Below are 22,234 nucleotides of genomic sequence, written 5' to 3'. Positions count from 1 at the left end.
TAGCGACCGTTGTTGTCGTAGTTGCCGCGTCGCTTAAATGAGCGAATCGACGATCCGATGAAGCCGATCAGCCAAAGATCTAAGCTGTCGGTTATTTGGATCGGAGCAACTCTCCTTGGACTTTAATGGCGAGTAAATTAAATTTCTGTGCTCACGAGGTAATCGTTGACAACTTTAGCTCTCAGCTGTTCAGTTCATTTAGATTATTTAAAAGTAGAAAAAAAACCCAGTTCAGTCAACGGTGAAATCATCGTTAAGTGAATGAATATTAATTCCTGCAGCCGGTTTCATCTCCTGACTGGAAGTTTTCACCAAGCTGGAAATGAAAATATCAGCTCACCTGCAGGATTCATGACTCCAAACTGGGCCGTAACATTTCCACGCGTGCCACTTATTCCATCAATGTGGCGAACGTGCGATTGAGTGAATCGATGTACGATAACACATGATGCGCTTTAATAGTTTGTAAACAAACAGAAAATGCACACGAACACTTGTCTTTTGAAGCCTTTAAGTTTGTCTCCAGTTATTTGTGCAAGTACACAGATCCCTTTTTCCATCACACAACATTTGGCTTCGTTACAAAACAAACCTCTTTGACTATGAAAGACAACAGCTCTATGTGGAAAAAGGACAACAACGCCTTTATGGCAGCGAATGAACCTTACGACATTTTAGAAGTGGCTATAGACTTATGCTGCATGACGAGCAAATATTGCACACGGTTAAAAAGGCTCTTGGGATGACATCATTATTAATTAAGTTAAAAGAAGTTGGAGAAGATTAGTTGAGCGAGGCGGAAGGGTACAAATATCTGTCTGAAATAGTCTACCAGACAAATGACACCTCCTCTCACTCAAAGCTTTCAAATACACTAAGGAACGAAAACACATTCATATGTACAGTGACGGAAATTTGGGGAAAACAAACGATCTCTAATTGACATCATTTAATACAGTCCTGTCGTAAAAAAGATGAAACCAGCACATAAAAGTTCAAATGAATCAAAGAAAATATCATTTGGCCAACTGTCCTACATGGTCATCAGTCATCACAACACGGACGGATTAAGAAGAAATGTGCAACAAAACAATGCAACGTAACTAAGAATTTTTGCGTAATCAGACATTTCATTCCTGCCGTTGCCTCAATCGCAACGACCTCATCGTACTCAAGTCTTCATACACAGTTTAACTATCAAATCATAGATACAGCAGGTTTTCCTAATCTTCAGAATTGTCATTTTGAAGGACAGTTCAATTCTAAATAAACATACAATTCTTTTTTACCCTCAAACCTCCAACTTGCGTTCTCAGTCACCACGGACACACAAAAGAGAGCCGGATTGAGCGCTGGAGGCTCGGCCGTCTTTATTGCGATAAAAGTTGCTCAGTGGTGCACGAAGCAAAGAAAAGGTTTGTTGTTCTGGGGTTAAGAGTAACCGACGGCCCTGCAAACTCACCCAAAGCGATCAATATGAACATGAACCACATGCTTAGCAAGTAGGAATTTAATTTTAATTTTAATTAAATGTTCCTGTTGGGATATAAAAACATTTGAGATCTCATTTTTTATTGCACTTATTATTACACAATCCATCGGCCTTAAAATAAATATTATCCTGCAATGATTGTGAGCCTGTGTTGTATCAGAGCGATGTGGATCCACTCAGGTACCTCAACTGGACCCCAACATAGTTCACATATATCTGATAAGTGGGACACATTTAATATAGATTTATCCTCTATGAAAGTTTGAGGGTCATTTAATTTAATGTAGTGTTTTGGAGGTATCGGTACCATCGGTACCCAAATCACTAATCTAATAAAAAAACAAGGCGCATGATTGTTCAATTAAGAGCACATGAGATATCATACAATAAGGCATTGCTTTAATGATAACATCTGGATAAACAGTTCACAGTTTTAATTAATAATGTCCTCTTGATTGTTTCAGAAAACACACGAGCTATGAACTCCGACCCATCGGGTGCCGGATCTGTGGAGATGGAGGCCGCTGGCCGATCACAAGCCGGGCAGAGTGGGCGCCGGGCAGGGGGGGGGGGGGGGGGGGGGCGACCAAGCAAAGGAAATGTTGGAAATGGAAATTAAGCGAATTCAAACTTTATCGGAATCGATTTTCACACCGTAGCTGCCCGGCGGCGGCGGTAAAAGAGGTTGTTTGTCGAGGGAAGTCACGGACTCAACAACTTAATGCTTCATCATTAATGCTCCCGTCAGAGTAGGAAAGCACATCGCTGTCGCCAGATCGGGAACAACTTTGTTCTGTAAGCAGGGTAGCATTAAAGCACGGTGGGATTAGCCATGCTAGTTAGCTTCCTGCTAATTCCAGCTTGTTCTAATGCAAAACCTCACGTACAGTACACGGGGTCCAACATTCCCTCTGCCCCTCTTCCCGATGCTAACTAGCTAACTAGCTAATTAGCCAGCCACTAGCTAACTAGCCAGTGTCGGCAGCTCTCTTCCCGTTAGCGACACATCATTTTATGCTACAAGCACGGTTAGAACAGAAAATACTCCCCATATACACGTTATAGCCGCATATTTTGGCGACGTCTGTGGAAAAATATTTATTCAGTTTTTGACTATCTAAAATTGAAATAATTAATTGGGAACCCAGGATAGATTCCAGGTGGGAGAAAACCGCACAAACAACAATGACAAAAAAGGCCGGCTATTCTCGTTTTAATGCTGCTAATTTAGCCTATTTACATTCTTCTATTGTATGCAACAGAAACAACCTCTGTTTTCACTAATAAGCGCGTATGATCTGGCCGTTTACCAAAGAAGAAGAGTAAAACAAACCAGACAAAAGAAGGGAATTCATTAATTGTGCTTTTTAACCCACAAACACCACTTCATCGCTGAAATGTGGCAATTTTAAGGGGCACCTCTTGAAGTGCTTACATCGGTTAATCTCTAAAGCTATAACAAGGACTGAAAATACAAATAGTAAATATAGTATATTTATATATTTATAAAGTTGACACAATTCCCTGCCAGTCCCATGTCGAGTTTAAAAAATATTTTCTTCAGGCTGTGAAACGTCCGACATGAAGGATCCGTCTTTGTGTCAACGCGCAAAGCCCTTATGATGCTCTGAGAGAGAGAAGTCTTTGCCGGGGTTCCTTCTCGGTGACGTGGGAAGCTTGTGCTAAAAAGCAGTTTCTTTTTAAATCGATGTATTTCTTTTTTTAAATGCAGGAGGACAGAGGGAACCTTCTCGGGGGGGAGATTCCTCGCCAGCGTCCCGGCCGCGTCTCACGGAACCCTCCGGCGGCTCAGACGGTCACCTCGTTCTTGCTGGCAGTGCGGTACGTGTGGTGGTGGCCGGGGATGTGCTGCAGGTGGTCCACCGTGTGCGTCCGTCGGGAGGCGAACGCCTGCCTCTTGGACGTGGTCGCCTGGTGGCCGACCGTCAGCGTGTTGTAGGAGTCGTTGGAGGCGGCGGGCTGCGAGTGCATCTTGGTCATCTTGTGGCGGTCCATGACGGGCGTGACCGGCTGCAGCATGTCGGCGTGCGACATCGCCCGCGCCATCGCCTTCTCCCGGAACTTGTCGCGCCGCATCGCCGGGGACAGCAGGGGGTCCTGGGAGCGGAGGCGGTCCGCCGACAGCAGCTGCTCCTCCGACAGGTGGCGGCTGCTGCTGTACGCGGCGGCCGCCATGACGCCGTACGAAGACAGGCCGTAGTCCCCGCGGCGCGGCGTCCTGGGCGGGGACAGGACGTGGTCCTGGGACATGGCCCTCTGGACCCTGCGGGGCCGCTGCCGCTGCTGCTGTGGCTGCTGCTGCTGCTGCTGCTGGTGGTGGTGGTGGTGGTGCTGCTGGTGCTGTGGGGGATCCGCCATCAGCTTCACCATGTGGGTCGGGCCACGCCCGCCAAAGTCGGGGTGGTGCTGCTTCCTCGTGTAGTACTCCTCCACGTCCTTATCGTCTGAGGAGCAGGAAGACGAGGGTTATCAGAAGGAGAAGACGGCATCCAGACGGCCGGCCTCACTGTGAATAAATACACTAAACCACGAGACTATGGACGTCACTCAGAATGGAACAACAACGCGTTGGATTTGAGCGTCATGAATCACCACCTGGCGCCCGTTTCACCAACTTTTACAACACGCAAGTTGCAGTTTGCTGCTGTATTTATTTTAAAAAAAAATACAGATAATATTGTTATTTGATTACATTTTTTCCTTCCTGAATGCTGGTGTGGAGAACTGATAAAAAACCTGTGTGTTAAACTATTTTGATTGTGTACGATGAGCTTCTTGGAGCTGGTGTTAGCAAATTAAATCCATCATATTTATTTTAAAAACATCTCCTTCTTGCAATCATTCAAATATATATTGCAAGACGGCATTTGAAGACATCATAATGAAGTTGTGATTTACCTTCAACCAATACCAATTTGGTGCTAAAGGCTACAGATGGTGCATGGACTCGTTTTATCCATTTAAAACACTGATAGCACAGGCTCTCTAATAATTACTGCAACCCACAAGGACGCAGCAGCACCGCACGACTCACAAACTCAACCGCAATTAACAAGCTCGGCGATGCTGACACTGTTCTAAACCTGCACGTCGGCCGCGCTCACAAACCACTTCTGGGGGCCGGACTCGAGGGGGTTGGTTTAGATGTGACATTAAATGGCAGAAAATGTCAAACACAGCCAGCACAGACGCTACAATAGAGACGACGGGGCCATCGCTCATAGGTCAGTGGGAGAGATTTCACACTCAAATGTTGAATTGGGAGGAAAGTTTTACATTCCCGTTATGATGAGATAAGAAACCATCTCAAATTCATCTCAAATGAGAAGTGCCAGATGACTCATCCATGTATGAAGAGCAACCAGGTAGTTCTCGTGCAAGTAAAACTAAGCATTTAGGGAACAAAAAGGCCCACTTCCTCAACTTCCTGCTCCCACCATCTGATTTAAGACCAGCCTTTTTTAGAAAGTGTTCGCGTGTTCCAGCGTGTACACTCTAATTGACTGAAATGATTTAAGAGGGCCGATGCATAATGTTCCATCTCAGCCGATGAAACTCAGCACTTTGCAATTACCTTGATTGCGAGAGGCCCAAAGGTCCCGAGCGGGAGGCAGCGGCTAATTAAAGCCCGGCTCCCACTCCGCCAGATTACATTCAATATAAACAGTATATTCACGTGTCAGCTATTGATCACACGAGACTGTAATCATGTAATGCACTAACACTCGTGAAACCAGTGGAACATCAATTACAAAGTGATCTTTAGAGACGTTCGGGCCGGTGGAATAAAAAAAAGGGGGTTTGGAGGCAATTTAATTTAATTGTATCTCTTGTTGGGAGGATTAAAGGTGGACTTCTCTGTTCGTAAAAGGTGTTTTAACTCCTTTCAGGGTGATTAAGGTGAGAGACGGAGGAGCTGGATGACATCACCGAAGGACGGGCGGGAGACACACACACACGCACACACACACACACACACACACACACACACACGCACGCCATCTAAAACAAACCACTATAATTTAGTCATCATCATCTCCCCAGATGGTTTAATTAAAATAATAACTAATTATATCGCTCTTAGCCCCGTTTCCAAAGACTTCACTCATGCTTGAACCCCCCCCCCCCCTTTGTTAGAGAGACGACTCCGCTCGCTCGTTGGACAAATTCTGCAGGCGTCCTGTTTCAAATCAAAGCGGCTCTTTGTAGTTTAGCGTGATTCATCGCTGTGGTTTTTCTGTGTGTGTACAAGGCTCCACAGAGATAAGTGCAAAGCCCAGAGTGGACGAGAGAGAGAGGGGGAGAGAGAGGGAGAGAGAGAGGGGGAGAGAGAGAGAGAGAGGGAGAGGGGGAGAGAGGGGGAGAGAGAGAGGCAACTGTAGGAGAGACGAGTGTTGAACGCACCAATGTAGCCGAAGCTTCGCTTGAACGTCTTTCGTTCGGCCTGTAAACGCCTCTTTAGATTTAAGGTGCATTCAGGCTACATTCGATATTTTTAAATTGTCTGTCAACAAATCAATTAGTTTACTATTTGAAATATTTCTGTTCCTGGTGCTGTGGAAGCCCGTAGAGTTCAAATACAGACACAGTTCTGCTTCCTATAAACGTCGGCATCATCTACCATGACGTTCACGTGGAAGGTGAGTCAATATCTGAACTACACGCATTCACTGCACAGACGGAGCACGACGGAAATATGACCTACAAACATCCAGTTTGATAGTTACTGTGTGTTAGTGACTATTAAACGCACTTTGAAACAAACCAGCAAGCAATGCGTTAAACATTGACGTAAAGAACCCGAAAAACAAAGACAGACTTGGTCGAGGTTCAGAGAGGTTTTGACGTCTAAACGTAACAATTCTTCCTTCTGAACGTCGGCTCACACATCAAAGGGTACGTGTGAACATTTTGAATTACGTTATTGGTGATACACTTTCTGCTGTATCAAACTCTCAATCAATCATATCTGAAGAAATGCATCTCACGAGACTTTCCGGTTCAATCAAAGATGATCCCTCAAGAATGAGTCTAGATCAACATCATGCTACACAACTACACATGCCGTCAGGTTGCATCATCGTGCCACAGCGAAGATAACCAACACGCCGCAGCGCCATCTTGTTGGCGAGTAGAAGCCGTTCAGCTCTTAATATGTCATTAGGAGACATTAGCAACATGACATGGGCTGCAGATGGAGCCAGATTACACGCCAATTAGATGTCTGCCGGCGGGCTGATGGCGGCGGCGATGGGACGGGGGCGGTGGAGGCTCCGGCGCGCCGTCATGCATTTTAGAGAGATCATTTTCCCCCTTAAAAAAGGCGAGCGGATGATCTGCACGGCGAGCCGCCAAACATCTGGAGCCGCCCGCCATGATGCACGTCTCCGTAATGGACACTGAGACGTGGAGAATGCGGCGACCCTCTAGTGCGCCGGGCATGAAGGGTGACTTTCGCTTTTCTTTTTTTTCTTTTTCAGTGCATCAGGCAAAAAAAAAAAAACAACAACAAAAAAAACAGGGCGACGAAGGACGAATGAAGGACCACCTACTTAATCTGTGCAGAGAGGAGGAGTATTTACTTAAGTCAGACTTGAGGGCCAGCTCGTAGGAGGGCGGCAGATGGCTGAGGTTCTGGAAGGACCTGGACAGGGACAGGTCGTAGGGCTCCGTGGCCGAGGTCAGGATGTTGTTCATCCGCTGGGGTCTCTCTACAGGGAGTACAGGGGGGGGGGGGGGGCGGCGCAGTCAGAGCACAGTGAGTCAGAGAGATGGGTCACACACTGGGAGTCTGCTGGAGGAGAGCGGTGGGCGATGTGGGCGGAGAGACGGGTGGGTCGGGAGACAGGTCGACGACCTTTTGCTCCAGAGCGGCGGCGGCGGCGGCGCCTTCGGGAGGTCCGCGTTCGGTTTTAAAAGGTGCGTTCAGAGCGAGGGTGAAGACGCAGGTTGTATAGCGGGGACTATGTGGTGCGATGACTCATTTGAGATCGTATGGCGAGCTCAGATTTTATTTTTAAACAGCTGCAGTGTCCACTGATCATGTGAGAAAAACACTTTGCAATGGACCTTCTGAACGATTTACGTTTGGGGGGCCGAGACTTAATAAAAGGTCAATAGTTAAGTTTTTACACTAGTTTTGCATTGGGGGGGGGGGGGGGGGGGGGGGCAACTGCTCACTGCAGGTGAAGACATCTAAACCGCTGGATGATCGGAGGGAGTCTGGTGGCGACGGAGCGTACAACACAACACCAATCTGTCAGTCACATGTGGGAGGCGGGCCCACAGGACCTCCTGTATGTGGGCCGCCCAGTCATCGGGGGTCAGGGGGGCGCAGCGGGGGGGGGCTGGGACACAAAGCAGGGACTCTGGTGCTGGATTTAAAAATAGGACTCGGGCGACTATACTGTGGAAAGGAGGACAGGGACTCAAGGCTGAGGAACATATGGTGCAGAGGGGAGGCATCCAGTGGGGAGGGGGGGGGGGGGGCGGTGGGGTAGATGAGCGTGGAGGAGTAAACAAATTATGAAGAGAGTTTTGACATTGGACCAAAGGTCGTGGACTGTAATGCAGAAGCTTGAAGTGTGGTGACAGCAAACGTACAAAAAGAAAATACACAAGCACTTAAAAGAAAAAGGGAGAATTACAGAAAATGACCCCCAGTGTGCAGGTGAAGCAGACGACATACGTGGGATGAAAAATACACATAAACTCTGTGTGTATGTGTATCACTTACCGTGTCTCATTTGTCGGTGGGCTAACGAATCCAAGTGAGAAAGAAAGCATCAATAACAATCAATTTGCACACAACGCTTGAGCCGCACCGCCGCACCAGAGGTTGAAAGCCGACTAAGTCCAAAAGCTGCACAGTGTGTGACCCCCCCCCCCCCCCAGCTACCCCATCAGGAGCTAAATAGAGTTTAATTTGGTGCTTTTGAAGCCCATTTTCTCTACTGAAAAGGCTGAATGCGAACGGCGGCGCTGCAATAACGGCGGGACGGTCCCTCTAAAGACGGCGCGGCCTCGGCGCCATTTAGAGTATCAGAGAGGAAGATCTTTTCTTTTTGTGTTTCTCCTCATATAACAAGTGGGGCTGGATTCCCTCTTTAATCCGGCGCTTCTTTTCACGGGCGGTTTAATGCGCCGGGGAGCTGCACGCTAAAGGCTGGACTCCCTTCACACAAAATCACATTTGGAGAAATTGATGGGACGCAATAATAGTAATTGAGTTTTCAATAACTGGACCAAATCGCGCAGACGATCCTTTGATTATCGTCCGCATTTAGCGTTTCATTCCTCCTCCCCAGAGGACACATTTATCAGCTCCTCAGATTTTAATTTCCCACTGAAAGAAATACTTTTGTCCTTGAAATTGAAAAGAAGAAAAAAAAAAAAGTTGCCGGGAGAATTGTTTGGCTCGCTTCCATCTAGAGACGGATAATGAGGATCATTCTGGAAAAGCCAAGTCGGGTCAATCTCCACCTCTCAAAGTCGGTGGGAGTGTGCCCCCCCCCCCCCCCCCCCCCCCGCTAATGACTCTACTGCTCTACGGGGCTTTCTTACCCAGTTTCGGTGTGAGCGCCGTCAGATCCAGGTGGCTGTGCTGGTAGTCATGGTGATGGTTTCCTATTGTGAGGAGAACAGAGAGTTAACGCTTCATTTCAGGATGCCGGGTTCAAGCGACGGGAGGAAAATTGGACGTGTGAGACCGTGGACGGCGTTAAAGAGTCGAGTCCGAGCAAATCACAGAACATATACTGTCACTTTCCCACTAACAAAGCGTGTAGGAGTCTGCCATTGTTACTCAACTCGAGTCAGAAGTATTCAATCACCAACCAGTAAGGATTCCGGCTCTCACAGACCGTAGCTCGTCTTTAGGACGCTGTCCTGTCCTCCACCCACCGCCTGTATTAACGGCACCTGTGTGAACTTGTTACCTGCATTGCGTCCTTACCTAACAGCCGCCCAGTGACATAACAGCGGAACGCGGTTCTAGAAGGAATCCAGGTCAACAAGCAGCCTCACAAATGTCCCCCCTCGGATACAAGAGCTTTGATTCCTTGAGCGGCAAACCGTCGCGGCTCAGTTCTTTGGACCGCCAGTGCTTCCTCATTTGGAACTGAAGCCACAGAGCAGCAGGCGATGGATCACCGCCTCTTCACCCGCTACCACGAGGTAGCTACTCCTCCCGCTGATCCATCTTCTGCTGTAAGTGATGCTGCGCTAATGTCGTTGTTTCGAGTGGATAAAGAACAAAGCAGCATCATCCGAGACCTCCGTCACCGAGCAGCTGTGGGAGTTTCAATAAATTCGGAAATATTGCCTTTATTCACTTACGCTTTGTGTTTGTGGGGAGCGGAAACAAACAAAACACGGATAAGCGCCAGTTGTGCTTTATTTGCATTTAAATACGATCATCCATCATCCCGCCGGAGAGCTAAAGATGAAAAGATGCTTCTGAAGACTTAAACCTCCACGCGTGAGCTCTTGGGACAGCTTTCGACTGCGTTCTTCTCCTGCTAAAGATCACTGGCTGTGTTTCACTTCTGACAAATGCTAAGATCCAAAAGCAGTGTTACGGTAAATCTTACAGTTTCAAACGCACTGTTGGGATTTTCTGCAAACGTGCACCGAAGGTGACGTTCAGTTCGGGCAAAAAGGAGGAACGTAAAGACTCGGTTTTTAATCACGGCACACAGCTGCTTAAATGCCTTTAACCCGAGGCTTCGGCCCGCTCTCCCTGCAGCTGTACTTTCCAATCACGCAGGTTTGATCAAGGGACCAATTATAGCGGCTAAAGAAAGCTCAGCTGAATGGCTCGGCTATGAAACGAAAGCAGCTTCTGCACAAAATAAATAACAACCATCCACTATCTGTGTAATTGCAGGAACTCCTTTTGTTTTTTCACACAGCTGGGAGACGGCGCACATTAAAATGTACAGCGAGTGTTTAACCAAGTTTCAGAAGTTCATCCTTCATGTGTGTGATCGATGTGTGATTTCTCTATTATTAATACTGTGTTATCGCTGCCATTGTGCAGCACAATAGTTATATATAAATGTATGTGTGGATAATTACGGGGGTTATAAATGCAAACTAAACTGCAGCGATCAGGATTTTAGCCGCAGAGATGGAAAGTTTGAGAGGGGATTTGTTCAGACTCCCTGTTCCCCCGGGAGGGTTACCGAGTGAGGCCGAGTCCTCCAGCGGGGGCAATAAACTGCAGACTGTTACACCAGCCGTGACGGATGGAGCTCCATCCCTGATGTCTGTCACTCTCCATTTAAGCTTTACTCCAAATATGTGAGATGTTCTCTCCCACGTTTATAAAAAAAAAAAACGGGCTTTGATTTGGACAAATACGTGATTGATCGTGCCGAGCCAAGGTGTTAATCTGCTGCTTTGCTGGTTCCATTGTTCACCACCAGATGTTTGAGCCCCGGTTGTGGGGATTTGCTCCCGGCGGGTGGGTCCAACGCTGATGCCTGGCTGGTCCCACGGGGGCTGGATGGGGTCGAGCTGGGGGGGAAGGGGGTTGTCTGTGCAGGCCTCACTATTTAGGGCCGGGGGAAAATGTGTATTTTCCTTGGGCGGCTGACAGTGGAGGGTGACTCGCGGCCCGGGGAGGGAGGAATGACATGCGGCAGCCAGGGGACTCTTAGTCCCCGTGGACCTGATTTGTGCAGAGAAACTTTGTAAACTGTAAAAGTTTAACAAGCCCAAATAACACGGCGTGCTGCGGCGTTACGATGTGCTCGGACATGTAATAAAGAAAACTCATTAGTTGCACCCTACGACAGAGCGGAGGAAAGGATTGACATGGAGACGCTCTGCTGGGGACGCAGCGGTTGAGGATGTCTGAACTGATCTAAAGTAGACCACGTCTAAAGTAGACCACGTAGTAGTAGACCACGTAGTAGTAGACCGCGGTAAGACTTCACCCGTTGGTTTGGGGACTGATCCTCTGAAGCAACCAGTTCAGCCATCTCGCCGTCGCCCTTTTTGGATTTGAGGTGGCCAACGCGTTTTTCACGCAAACATTGAACAGATGTGACCGGACGACTGAGGAGGACGCAGAGGCCTGTCACTCAGCAGGGAGCCCCGCCCTAAAGTTTGACCCTCCATGGACCACAATTTACTAAATGAACATCATGCTGTAATGAAGAAGACCTGAAACTAGAGATCGAGACCATGAACTCATCGAGAGAAGTAGAGTCATTTTGTCATAGACTTCTATGGTGCCGGCAGAATCGCCCCCTGCTGGTCACTACACAGAATGCAGCAAGAAGACCTCACAGAGCCACAGAGTAGCCGCCCCCCCTCCATCAGTGAGCCCCCCCGTGGCTTTTGTTGTTCTTGAACAACATTGGTGTTTCGTCTTTGTTGTCAGTTTTAAATATTAGAACAAAGATCTTTAAATAAGTTACATAATGTGATACATCACTGAGCCTGTGAATGTAAAAAGTCCCTCCTTTTCCTCCCTGTAGGTGTGAAAAGGTTCAAACTGTTGCCGTGTGAGAAGGTGAAGCGAATGTCAGATATCAGGTTGGCGTGGCGAATCGCCCCCCCGTGCCGCTGTGTGAGGCGTGTGGAGGAAGAGGAGGAAGAGGAGGAGGACCCTTAAGCCGGTGAAGTGTGCTGCATGGATCGGCCCCAGCGGTCACGAAACAAACCCGATGCCTCCAGCTTCCGGCGGCCGGACGGAGGAGGATCCCGCTGTGACCCAGATCCATCTTAAACGGGTCGCTCTGGGGGAAGCTGACGGACAGACGCCAGCCGGGTGGGTGGGGGGGGGGGGAGGAGAGACCCCCGCTCTATCATTGTGTTGGCAGAATGCAAAGCGCCATGTGGACCCGGTGCCATCTGTCCTCACCTTACAACTACTCTTTGACCTCTGACGGGAGACGTTGATCAAAACCACAAATTGTCAGAATCAAAACATTAACTTTGAGTCCCGACGCTCGAGATATCTGTTAGTTTTTGTTGTGCGGATGAGATGGATGCAGCCGGGCGGGATGTTGTGAGTTGACAGAAACAGACTTTGCTTTAATGTGTAAATGAATGAAGTGATTTTCCTCCGACATCTGAGGCGTTGACAGTTTGAACGTCACACTAATGACAACAATGTGAAAAATGTAAATCCAATGCCGTCTCAGAGTAACCCTCCACTGGTGTTTGAGGCAGATGTTCTGCTTAGAACCCCTCGGTGGTCTTCTTGTGGTGGCTAATGACATCAGACAGGAAGTGCCGGGTCTCGCCCTCGTGGCGTCTCGAGAGGGGGAGTCTGTGAATGACTAACAAGGATAAGCACAGATTTATCTGATGTCTTCTCCGATACGTCAGAAGTAACATCATACAAAGCTGCCGTTATCCCCGCTGTGGAACGTGGGACTCCCCGGAGGATCCCCGGGCTCAGCTGGAGGGCCCGGAGGGGGGAAACCTGCGGGATCTAAAAACACACGGAGTGGATGCTCGTGCTGTGACATCAACGGGTTCATTGTTCCACCAGGAAGAACGCAGCGGGTCGATCGCTGCAGGAATCGAACATTTGTTGAAAAAGGTCCATTTGCTTTTCCTCACGCAGTCCAACTTATTATCATGCAACAATAGATTTAGGTTTTATTCACACCACATTTAGCTTCAAAATATTATAACTTCATTCTTTTTAAATTACATTTTTATTCTCGAGTATTATGACCTTTTAATTGAACTCCTTGACATTCACAATATTCTGTTGAAACAAAGATATTGACCTTCACACTTGCAGAATAAATAACGTCACAGTAAAACAAACAGCTGGAATTATTGTGGGTTCAAAATACAAACACTGAACAACAAGTCCCACCGTAAAAAAACACAGTTGCTTTTCTTTTTTTTAAACTATACAGCAAAGAGGGATTAGTGTTCCGTTGCATCCTGCTGGAAATGGATATAAATATATATATTTAGTGCCGGGATGTGATGTAATGTAATCTATAAGCAAAGAGGTGGAGACTTTCTTATCAGGTTTCGTTTTCAAAGGAAAAGTATTTGGATCAAATTAAATATAAACCTGGTAATTTTCCATAATGCGCTTTCACCGTGATTTCCCTGGTCGTTTTTTTTGTTGGGGGGGGGGGCGCCACAGACTGGAAAATTACGACAAGATCTTTTTAACGACTTCCGCAGGTACGAGGCTGTGTGTGCGCGTGGCTCAGACAGCCGAAGACAAAGACGAAGACGAGACCCCGCTCGGCGTGCCGACTTCCCACTCGGGGGCCCTGGAGGCCGAGCCTCTTTCCTCTCTATTGATTCGGGGTTGTGTGTCGCGGCGCCTGAGTGCTGCGTGCGTTCCGGCCGTGTTTTCAGTCAAAAGTAGGCACAGGAGGAGCCCCCCCCCACAAGGTCAGCCCCCCACCCCCAGGCTGACCTTGTGATTTGAGCTCTCCGGAGACTCGAGGCCACAGACCAGAGACGAGAAATGAGCGAGGAAGGAAGGATGGAAGAATCTTTATCTTTGGGGTTTGGGGGGGGGGGGGGGGGGGGGGGGCTCATTTGTTGTGTCTGAGTATTACATCACATTTAGATGCTAGGTGCTAATAACAAAGGAGGAACATTTTAGCTGGTTGCAATCTGCTGCTTCAACACTAGATGTCCCCAAATCCACCGAATCCCTGGAACCTTTAACCAGAAAGAAGCCTCACGTGACGACAGAGAGACTCCGCGAGGCAACTTGTCCGCAGTGCAAAAGCACTAGAAAATCAATATGAGGAGTCTGTGACTCCTCGCGACTTTCTCTGCGGATTAGGGGGCTTTTTCCTCCAGACGCCCCTCGGCGTTCCTCGGAGAGAGAACCGCCATCAGCGTCCTTTCCTCCGGGGGCTTCTAATAAGCGGGTGTTATTTTACCGTTTGGGACATTTCTTGCCTCAGTGCTCAATGTCCTTGAGCGGCTTTGTGTCCGTCACACTTGTACAGAAGCAAAGCCCCCCCCCCCCCACCCCCCCTTCTGCCTGGTGAGTAATGTGTGATGATTAGAAGAGATAATTACGTCTATTTACATATAAATGTGATTGATACTTGTCCCGCGGCGTTAAGCTTCCTTAAGCCGCTGCAGGAGCCGTTTGCTACTGATCTCGTTACGATCCCTCCATAATATTTGGATCCTCCATCTGAAGTTACTTAATTAAATGATCATTCGCCACGAGTAAACAATGGGGGGATGATGGCGCTAATTAACGACGGCTTCAGCGCTGAGAGGCGGCGCGCGTTGAGCCGTCTCATGGCGTTTGTTAGCGCTTGAGATGAACGCGGCTTCGAGAGGACACGGAGCACGATCTGTTCCTCACAGTGGCGCCGACGGATCTAATTGATTGGGCGCCGTCATCAACAGCATCCACCGCCCCCCCCCGCATGAATCTCTAATGAGCCGCGCTCGTTAAAGTTGAGACGCAGCGGGGCCCTTTTTGCAAATGTCACAAACGGCGAATCCAAGCGGGTTTCCAAAACAGCGCCGACGTCTTATTTGTGCATTCAGAACACAATCAAGCGTTAGTCTCTTCCCCCCCCCCCCCCCCCCCCCCAAAACCCACCGCTGCACTTTCTTTTCGACTTCCGTCAGCCGCGCCCGGAAGGCCCCGGTGAGGATGAAGAACGTGGTGACGCCTCGTGTCAAAACACGACCTCCAGTCGGGCTGCTGATTAAAACAGCTTCCTGCTCCTCCACCGGGGGACGCGCCCGCGGCTCGCAGGTGGGACGCAGGTGCAAAGTGTGTTTGCCAGAAACGGCGTGCGTTTGGACTTTGTGGGGGGCTGGAGGAGGGAGGGGGGGGGGGGGAAGAGACTCTGGGCCACATTTCACGACACGCCGCCGCCTCCTCAAAAGTACAGTTGCTTTAATAAATGTGGTTTGTGCTCCAAAGACCCAAAGAAACGGGGTTATAAAACTATTAATTAGGGCGAATTAACTATTAATTTGTCGCTCTGGAAAACACAATCAAAAAGAGAACTTCCTTCTTTGCTTCCTTTGCAAAATGTGCAATGCATCGTGGGACGCGGGGGTCCTAGGAGGAGGTAATTCCTTTTCAGTCTTCGCATTGACTCCCGGTGTGTTGGAGACATGGAAGCGATGATCTGATGTTGTTTCCTTTGGCCTACCGGCAGAGACGTGAGGTGAGGTCAGATAACCACGACAGGAAGAAAGGATTTATTCACAACAGGTGACAAAAAGGGCTTTCGCAGATATTCCGGAATACAAAAAGAATAATACAAAAACACTGCATACCAAAATGTGAATCGCTGCTTCCTATCTGATGCAAAGCTTTGTGACGCAGAGGAAACAAGAGGAGATAAGAAGCAGGTGAGAGGCTGAGGATGAAAGGGAGGACCGAAGCAGAATGAAGCGGGCAAAATGATGAAATGATTGTCGGGCTTTGTGGGAGCTTTTGAAGAGCCGTCTGGTTTGAACAAAAAGAGGTCAGTGGGGGGGGGGGGGGGGGGGGGATAAGGGGCGGAACACCCGTCCGTCACACCGAGGGGCACCACGCAAAGAGACCCCCCCCCCCCCCCACCCCCGAAACAAAGGAAGACGCAGGGAACAGGGATCCCTCAAACCTCTTCTAGCTGTAAAAGGCCTTACGTTCATCGCACAACAACAGGGATCAGAGGAAATTCTTCTCATTGAAGAAAAGTTGTTCAAAGATCCAAAACAAAGAGCCAGACCAACAACACGAGAGTCACTATATAAAAATAGTTTATATCTGTAATTCCTTTGATCAAATGGGGGGGGGGGGGTATTTCTCTGCAGCTTTATAGTTGTCAAGCAGATTGACAGACAAATTAAAAGCTGCCAAGGAAATGAAACGACCCCCTCGGGTGAGCTGTGTTACATTACATTAAACAACGGGCAACAGTTACTACTCAATACTTCAGTATAAATCTTCACACATACTGGAGAGCTTTGAGGGTTTAATCAATAGTAGCTGATGAACTTGATGCGGACGCTTTTCCTTCCTCGGGAACAAAACCGATCGGCTCGCTTCGACTCGTCTCCACAACATTTCCACTTTTAGCCGGCGAGCGAAATCGATCGCACACACCGAAATCGCTCTGCGGAGGTTCGTTTTCCCGGGCGACACTCGCGCCTCCCGCTGCCACGCCATTTGTAACGCCGTCACGCGGCTGCTGAAAGGCGCTGAGGAAAGCAGCGTCCCCCCCCCCCGACAGACTCCTGCAGAAAGTCACATCTTGATCTTTGCTTTCATGCGCCTCACCCCTTCCTCCCCCTCTAACCCAAACAGCGCGCTTTTTAATTAGCGGCGGGAACTCCTGCTCTTTCTTTGCGTTTGTGAACTACTTGAACTGAAAATACATTATTCAACGTGAGAGATATTTCATCAGCCCGACTTCGCAGTTCACACCACGAGTACGAGCGGCGTGGCTGATGCACCGCAGACGGCCCACTATATAGACATATATAAATATATATTTATATCGAAGAAGGAAAAAAACAGGAAATTGCAGTTCTTGGATCTGATAGATGAAAACTAAATAAAAACGGAGCCGGAGCCAAAAAGCGAGAGATGAAAATGCCGGAGGAATCGGTGCGCTAAAACACACACACACATCCAGGCACTTTGCAGTAGATGGAGTGATGCACTAACAAGGCCTCAGAGCCCCCCCCCCCCCCACTCATTCCGCGTGCCAGACACACATCTGTCGGGGGTCAGGACGGCTCGCGGATGAGATCCTGGTGGGCATCGCATGACGGGAGCTGCTGTTGCTCCTGACGGGACGTCAAAACAGGAGCTCCTCCACCAACGCAGAGAGCCGATCCCGAGAGGAGCTGGCTGGTGTTCCTGTTAAATCGGACGCCCCGATGAGCTGCTCCACAGAACCGAGTATCTGCAGCGTAAATATCCTGATGAATCCCGATCTCAGCTGACTCCGGCCGTGGCGCCGACCACACGACCAAAAGGTTTATGACAACGGACGGAGTCGTTGTAAACAAGCGTCGCCTTCATTTTAAATGTGCATCCCTCTAGTTAATTAATACACATCTTACGGTAGATGCTCAGACCACTTGGCTCTGCTGTAATTAGCGGCGTAGAGGTTGATGGAGGTCATCGATTCGCTTTTTTAAATTATCTGGTTGACAAATCTTCAAGATCGAAGCTGTAATTTTAAATTTAATCAGAAAAAAAAAGAAGGTCTCCAACAACTTCCCCAGAAATGCTGATCAGGCGCCTGTGAAGTAATGAGCACGTCCTTTGCTGCTGACACGGGGGGGGGAAACCTTTCGTCCCCGTGGCAGATTAAAACAATGGAGCGCAAACATTTCCAACGCATAACTCATCTCCGGCGGCTGGATGAGCGAAAGAAGCAGCAGCACACGTCGCTACGTCGGGTCGCAGGGAGAAGCAGAAATAACACGACGCAGCGGGAAAAAAGGCGCTTTAAATAATATCCTCCTAATTAAATGTCTCTGAAAGTCATTAAAATGACTCCGGTGCTGTTTGACGGGAGCGATATTGAAATTGCCTTCATCTGAATCGCATCACAACGACAGAAACGGGGGGAGAGAAGAAAAAAAACATTAAATGCGAGCCGCCGCCGGGTCGCATCGTTACATCAAAGTGTCGCCGTGGAACAGAAAGTCGATCCAGACGACGCAGGTCGTCAACCGGGTTCAGACCAGGTCGCAGCGAGCAGTAACGGACTGTTAGTCCCACCAGGACTAGGAAGTGACCTTCGGCCTGTTGGATCCTGATGCATCTAGTTTGCCTCCTGTGTTTGTTCCTCCATCGTGTTCCTCCTCCTCACTCGCTCTTCATCCTCAGCTGCTCGGATCGTCACATTTGGAATTAGTGGCTAAAAAGGTGTTCTGGAGGTTGTCCTCGCTGGTCGTCCCCGTCTCTCCTCTCCTCCCACTGAACGTCCTCCTAAAACGACTGAAGAGCGACTTGAGAGCGGTTGGTTCCGTGTGATGTGCTTCCAGCCATTTTAATTACGGACGTCAAGCGAGAAACAATGAAGTAAATGTCTCATTAGAAATTGTGGGCTTAATTGAATTAACCATTCAATCTTTACATCATAATTTCCAGAGCAGTGCCATTGTCCTTTTTCCTTTTTACTGTGAAGCGCTTTGGTCGTTTTAATAGTTCTGTAGCACGAACTGATTCTCCTCTCGTGACAATATTTCACTCCCAGCATCACTCAAATGAATGAGGCTTTAAAAAAGGTCTGAGCTGTCGGGCGACCTCACCAATGGAATCCAGGGAAATGCCCCGAGTCCCGACAATGGACGCGATGTCAGAGAGGCGCTTTGATGACTTGCCCCGAGTCTTTTCCTCCTCTGCGGCGGGACGACGGTGTGACCATCGGCTAAAAAGGCGGCTCGGGAAGCGAAAGGCTGAGCAGGCGAGGGCGGAGAGGAGCCCGCGTGGGAACTCTTAAAATACCCCTTTATCTGGGGCAGAGCAGCAGCAGGCTCGGCCGCCCGCCCGCCCGCCGGGACACGAGGACGCCGGGCCGGCACGTGGCCGGTGACCTCTGGGGCTTCGCCGTAGATGCCGATCGACTCCGCAGCTCCGGAGCTTTGAATTTCAGCACCGCCAGCGAAAGCGACTTCTCCAACTGGGGCGTTTTAAAAAGCGGCGAAACGTAGCGGCGGTGGTTAAAGATTCATGGGCTGCATATTCACCGCCATCCGCTGCACTGATGAGGTCGGCGGCGAGGGATTAGGGGAGCCCTGCATATTGTTAAACGTAAATTGGTGCCTTTTCAATTCCTGCAGCATCACCCGAGCCGGTCCTGCACGTATAATGAATTCCAGTAATGAACTTCTACAGAGCAGCACCATATCAGCGATAAAGTGTTGTGCTACGCAGACCACATTTGTCCCCATTACGGTCAACATTTGGTGACGGCCACGAGACGAATGCGGCCCTGGGGACGGAGAAGGAAGGCCGGGCTAATCTTACGTGAGTCATGGAGGTCTGCAGCCGCTGTAACGGTCGGCATTATACGATGCAACAGCAGCTACTCTGCTGCAGGAAACCTTCATGCCTCCCAGTTCGGTTGTTAGTGATGGTCTGAGGTCTTCAAATGACGCCTTCCTCGCTCTGTTCCCTGGTAAGTTAGATTTGGTTCGATTGTAACCTCAGTTGTCCGAGTCCTGAGGAGATCTAGAAGCTAAAGGGTTGTTAGGGTTGTTTCTAATGATTTGGAGTTGCAGACGTCTGACGCAGACACACGTTTTCTTCACTTGACTGGGATCAAAGGAATTGAGTCTTTGGGAAAGAGTTGCGATTTCCGTCCTCATCCCCGTCATTCAGATGCGGATCGGCTCAGATTTCGGCCACCGGATCGAGAGCCGCACTGAATCAAGCGTACCCGCGTCCGAAGTCGGGATCATTTAATGCCCCTTTGACGTGAGAGCGATGAGAAGGCTTTCGGCCAGCTGGACGACAGCTTGCTCAGCGATTCACACCCCTCGACCAGGAGATCCAGCCACAAGCCACCGAACACCATCTGAGCGTGAAGGACTTATTTTCTTGTTAGGGGAGCCACCCCCGGCCCCCCCCGGCCCCCCCGGCCCCCACGCAGCCACGTTCTGTGCTCATTTTCCTCTGGCTTGGTTAGAATCTGACAGGAAGCTTGTCAACAGAACGGGGGAAGGCGCCTCGGGGGCCGCTCGCCGGGCATCAACAAGCACGGGGAGGACGAGGCTTATGCCCACATATGTGTGCATCATATCATACCTACCCCCCCCCCCACACCGGCCCCACACGTCACTCTGTTTACGAGAAGCGGTGTTGCCGTGGTTACCGCAGGCAGACCGGTACGCCAACCTTCTCATGAAGAGTCAATCTCTGTTTAGTTATTCCCATTAGGATGGTTTTATAATATAAATATAAATATAAATATATATATATATATGTATATATATATATGTATATGTATCCTCGCCACGTCAAGGAGGTCAAGTGTCGCCTCTCAGGCCGAATTTCTTACTTACTTTACTTCTCTGATTTGCATTGTTTCCTGCAGCCGTTTCTTCCCCCGCGACACTTTTCGTCGCCCCGGCGGCTGAAATACATTCTCGCGACTCGTTCGAACGACGACGCAGCGACGTCAGAGTCGTTGGCGGACTAAACGTGAGTGAGCAGTGACGTCACCGCAGCAGAGCTTTTATCCTCACGCAGTAAAAGCCAATTAGGAGCTGCCTTCCCTCCGTGTGAGAAACACTCGCGCGTCCCTTAAAACAAAGCGTTTGGCGGTTCTCTAATCCCTCTTCCGACATATTTTAATCACTCAAAGCCGGTTTGGTTCTGCGGGCCGGTTGTTTCCCCCGAAATCCAATGAACTCATCAAAAATTTGACTTTTCATTTGAGATCCATGCAGACTGCTCGGCTAATTGCATTTCCATCCATCGTCACCTGGAAAATGTCACCCGAAGGGACGGCGGCCAGGAAGAAGTACACAAACAAACAAACGAACGACAAAATAAAACCAGACAAACAAAATTAAACCAGACGAAACGACGCGTCAGGACACGCGGTACAACAAAACTACCATCAAGACTCGGTAACTACAAAAGAAACTGCAAAAAAACTAAGAAACAAAACCAGAAAAAAAGCGCAAACAATCGAAATAACAAACACCCCAAAAAAACAGACAATGGAGAAAGAATAAAGAAATCCAAAACAGGATTGAAGCCCCGTAGTTTAACCAGCTCCTCCTCCTTCCAACACCCCCGACCCCCCCGAGGAGAATTTAATGTCCGAGCTTCACTCGTCCAGCTGCAGCAGAAAGAGATGCTGAACACAAATGATTTTACTCCTTTGAGCGAACAAGGATCCCTGATGAGCCCCAGAGAGGAAACAACATCTGTGCACAGCTGGACAAAAGGACCCTCGAGTCTTTGACAACAATAAACTTCGGATCCGATGTGCTGATGGACAGTTTTCTGGATAAATGAAAAAGTACGTGCGATGAATCAGACGTGTGGCGTCTTTCTAAAACGTGCAGAAATGTCATAAATATGTGAGCGGTTGGATTTACGCCTCCAGTGATAACAAAGTAATATGCTGCTTCTCCAAGAAGATGATGACAGAGAGAAAAAGAGTCTGGAGTTATTGCTGCTGCGTTGAGTGGCAGCTCGCTAATGATCTCAGTGGGGGGGGTGGGTGGGAGGGGCGGGCCTCGGTGAACTTTATGGGCGGCCGTTGTCCGTTACCGTGTCAACGGCGCTGCCCCTCCGTTGCCAGGGGTCGCCGGGGTCCTCGGCCTCTCAGGGCGAACCAGGATGTCATTAGAGAAGCTACCTGTGCAGATACATTCATGCAACGTCACGCTGACGTTCCTGGAATAAACTATAGGAGGTTTTTGACGAATGTTCAGTAATGCTTTAAATTCAGTTAGAATGATAAAAAAAAGAGACATTGAGCCTTTTTGGACACATTAACGTTCAAAGGCAACTTTTTAGGGCTAAAACATCAAAAGGCTGGAAGCTGTTGGTGATTTCAGTGAAACTCCTTTGATTAGGTCTCCTGAATGCGCCAATAGCAAACACATCAAATGTGAAAGATATGCACATTATCTGATGCGTTTCTTCATTTGTACATGAAACTCTCACAACGTGTCCCACGCGATGGTCTTAGTTGACACAGAGGATTACGGAAGCAGCGTCTTTTATGTGATCTACTTGCCGATAAGTTGGTATATTGATATAAAGGCAAT

General features: G+C 48.8%; 1 protein-coding gene across 5 annotated transcripts in view; it reads right to left on the bottom strand.

Annotated features, from left to right (window-relative positions):
- Positions 1-434: 434 nt before the first annotated feature.
- shisa6a (shisa family member 6a) overlaps positions 435-22,234 on the bottom strand; it is a 48,001-nt gene continuing 26,201 nt past the window's right edge. The window contains exons 6-9 of one of the 5 annotated variants that reach the window (XM_040190934.2): positions 9,077-9,139; positions 8,250-8,270; positions 7,066-7,224; positions 435-3,957 (exon numbers count right to left, since the gene is read on the bottom strand). In XM_040190934.2, coding sequence (XP_040046868.2) covers positions 3,302-3,957; positions 7,066-7,224; positions 8,250-8,270; positions 9,077-9,139 — 899 coding nt within the window. In that variant the 3' untranslated portion in view covers positions 435-3,301. The remainder of the gene's footprint in view (positions 3,958-7,065; positions 7,225-8,249; positions 8,271-9,076; positions 9,140-22,234) is intronic. The other 4 variants (XM_040190937.2, XM_040190938.2, XM_040190936.2 and 1 more) reach the window with 4 other exon arrangements.

Source organism: Gasterosteus aculeatus, chromosome 11 (assembly GCF_964276395.1).
Source record: "Gasterosteus aculeatus chromosome 11, fGasAcu3.hap1.1, whole genome shotgun sequence".
Lineage (NCBI taxonomy): Eukaryota > Metazoa > Chordata > Actinopteri > Perciformes > Gasterosteidae > Gasterosteus > Gasterosteus aculeatus.
Note: the sequence above shows the minus strand (reverse complement) of the source record. Positions and strands in the feature narration are given on the sequence as shown.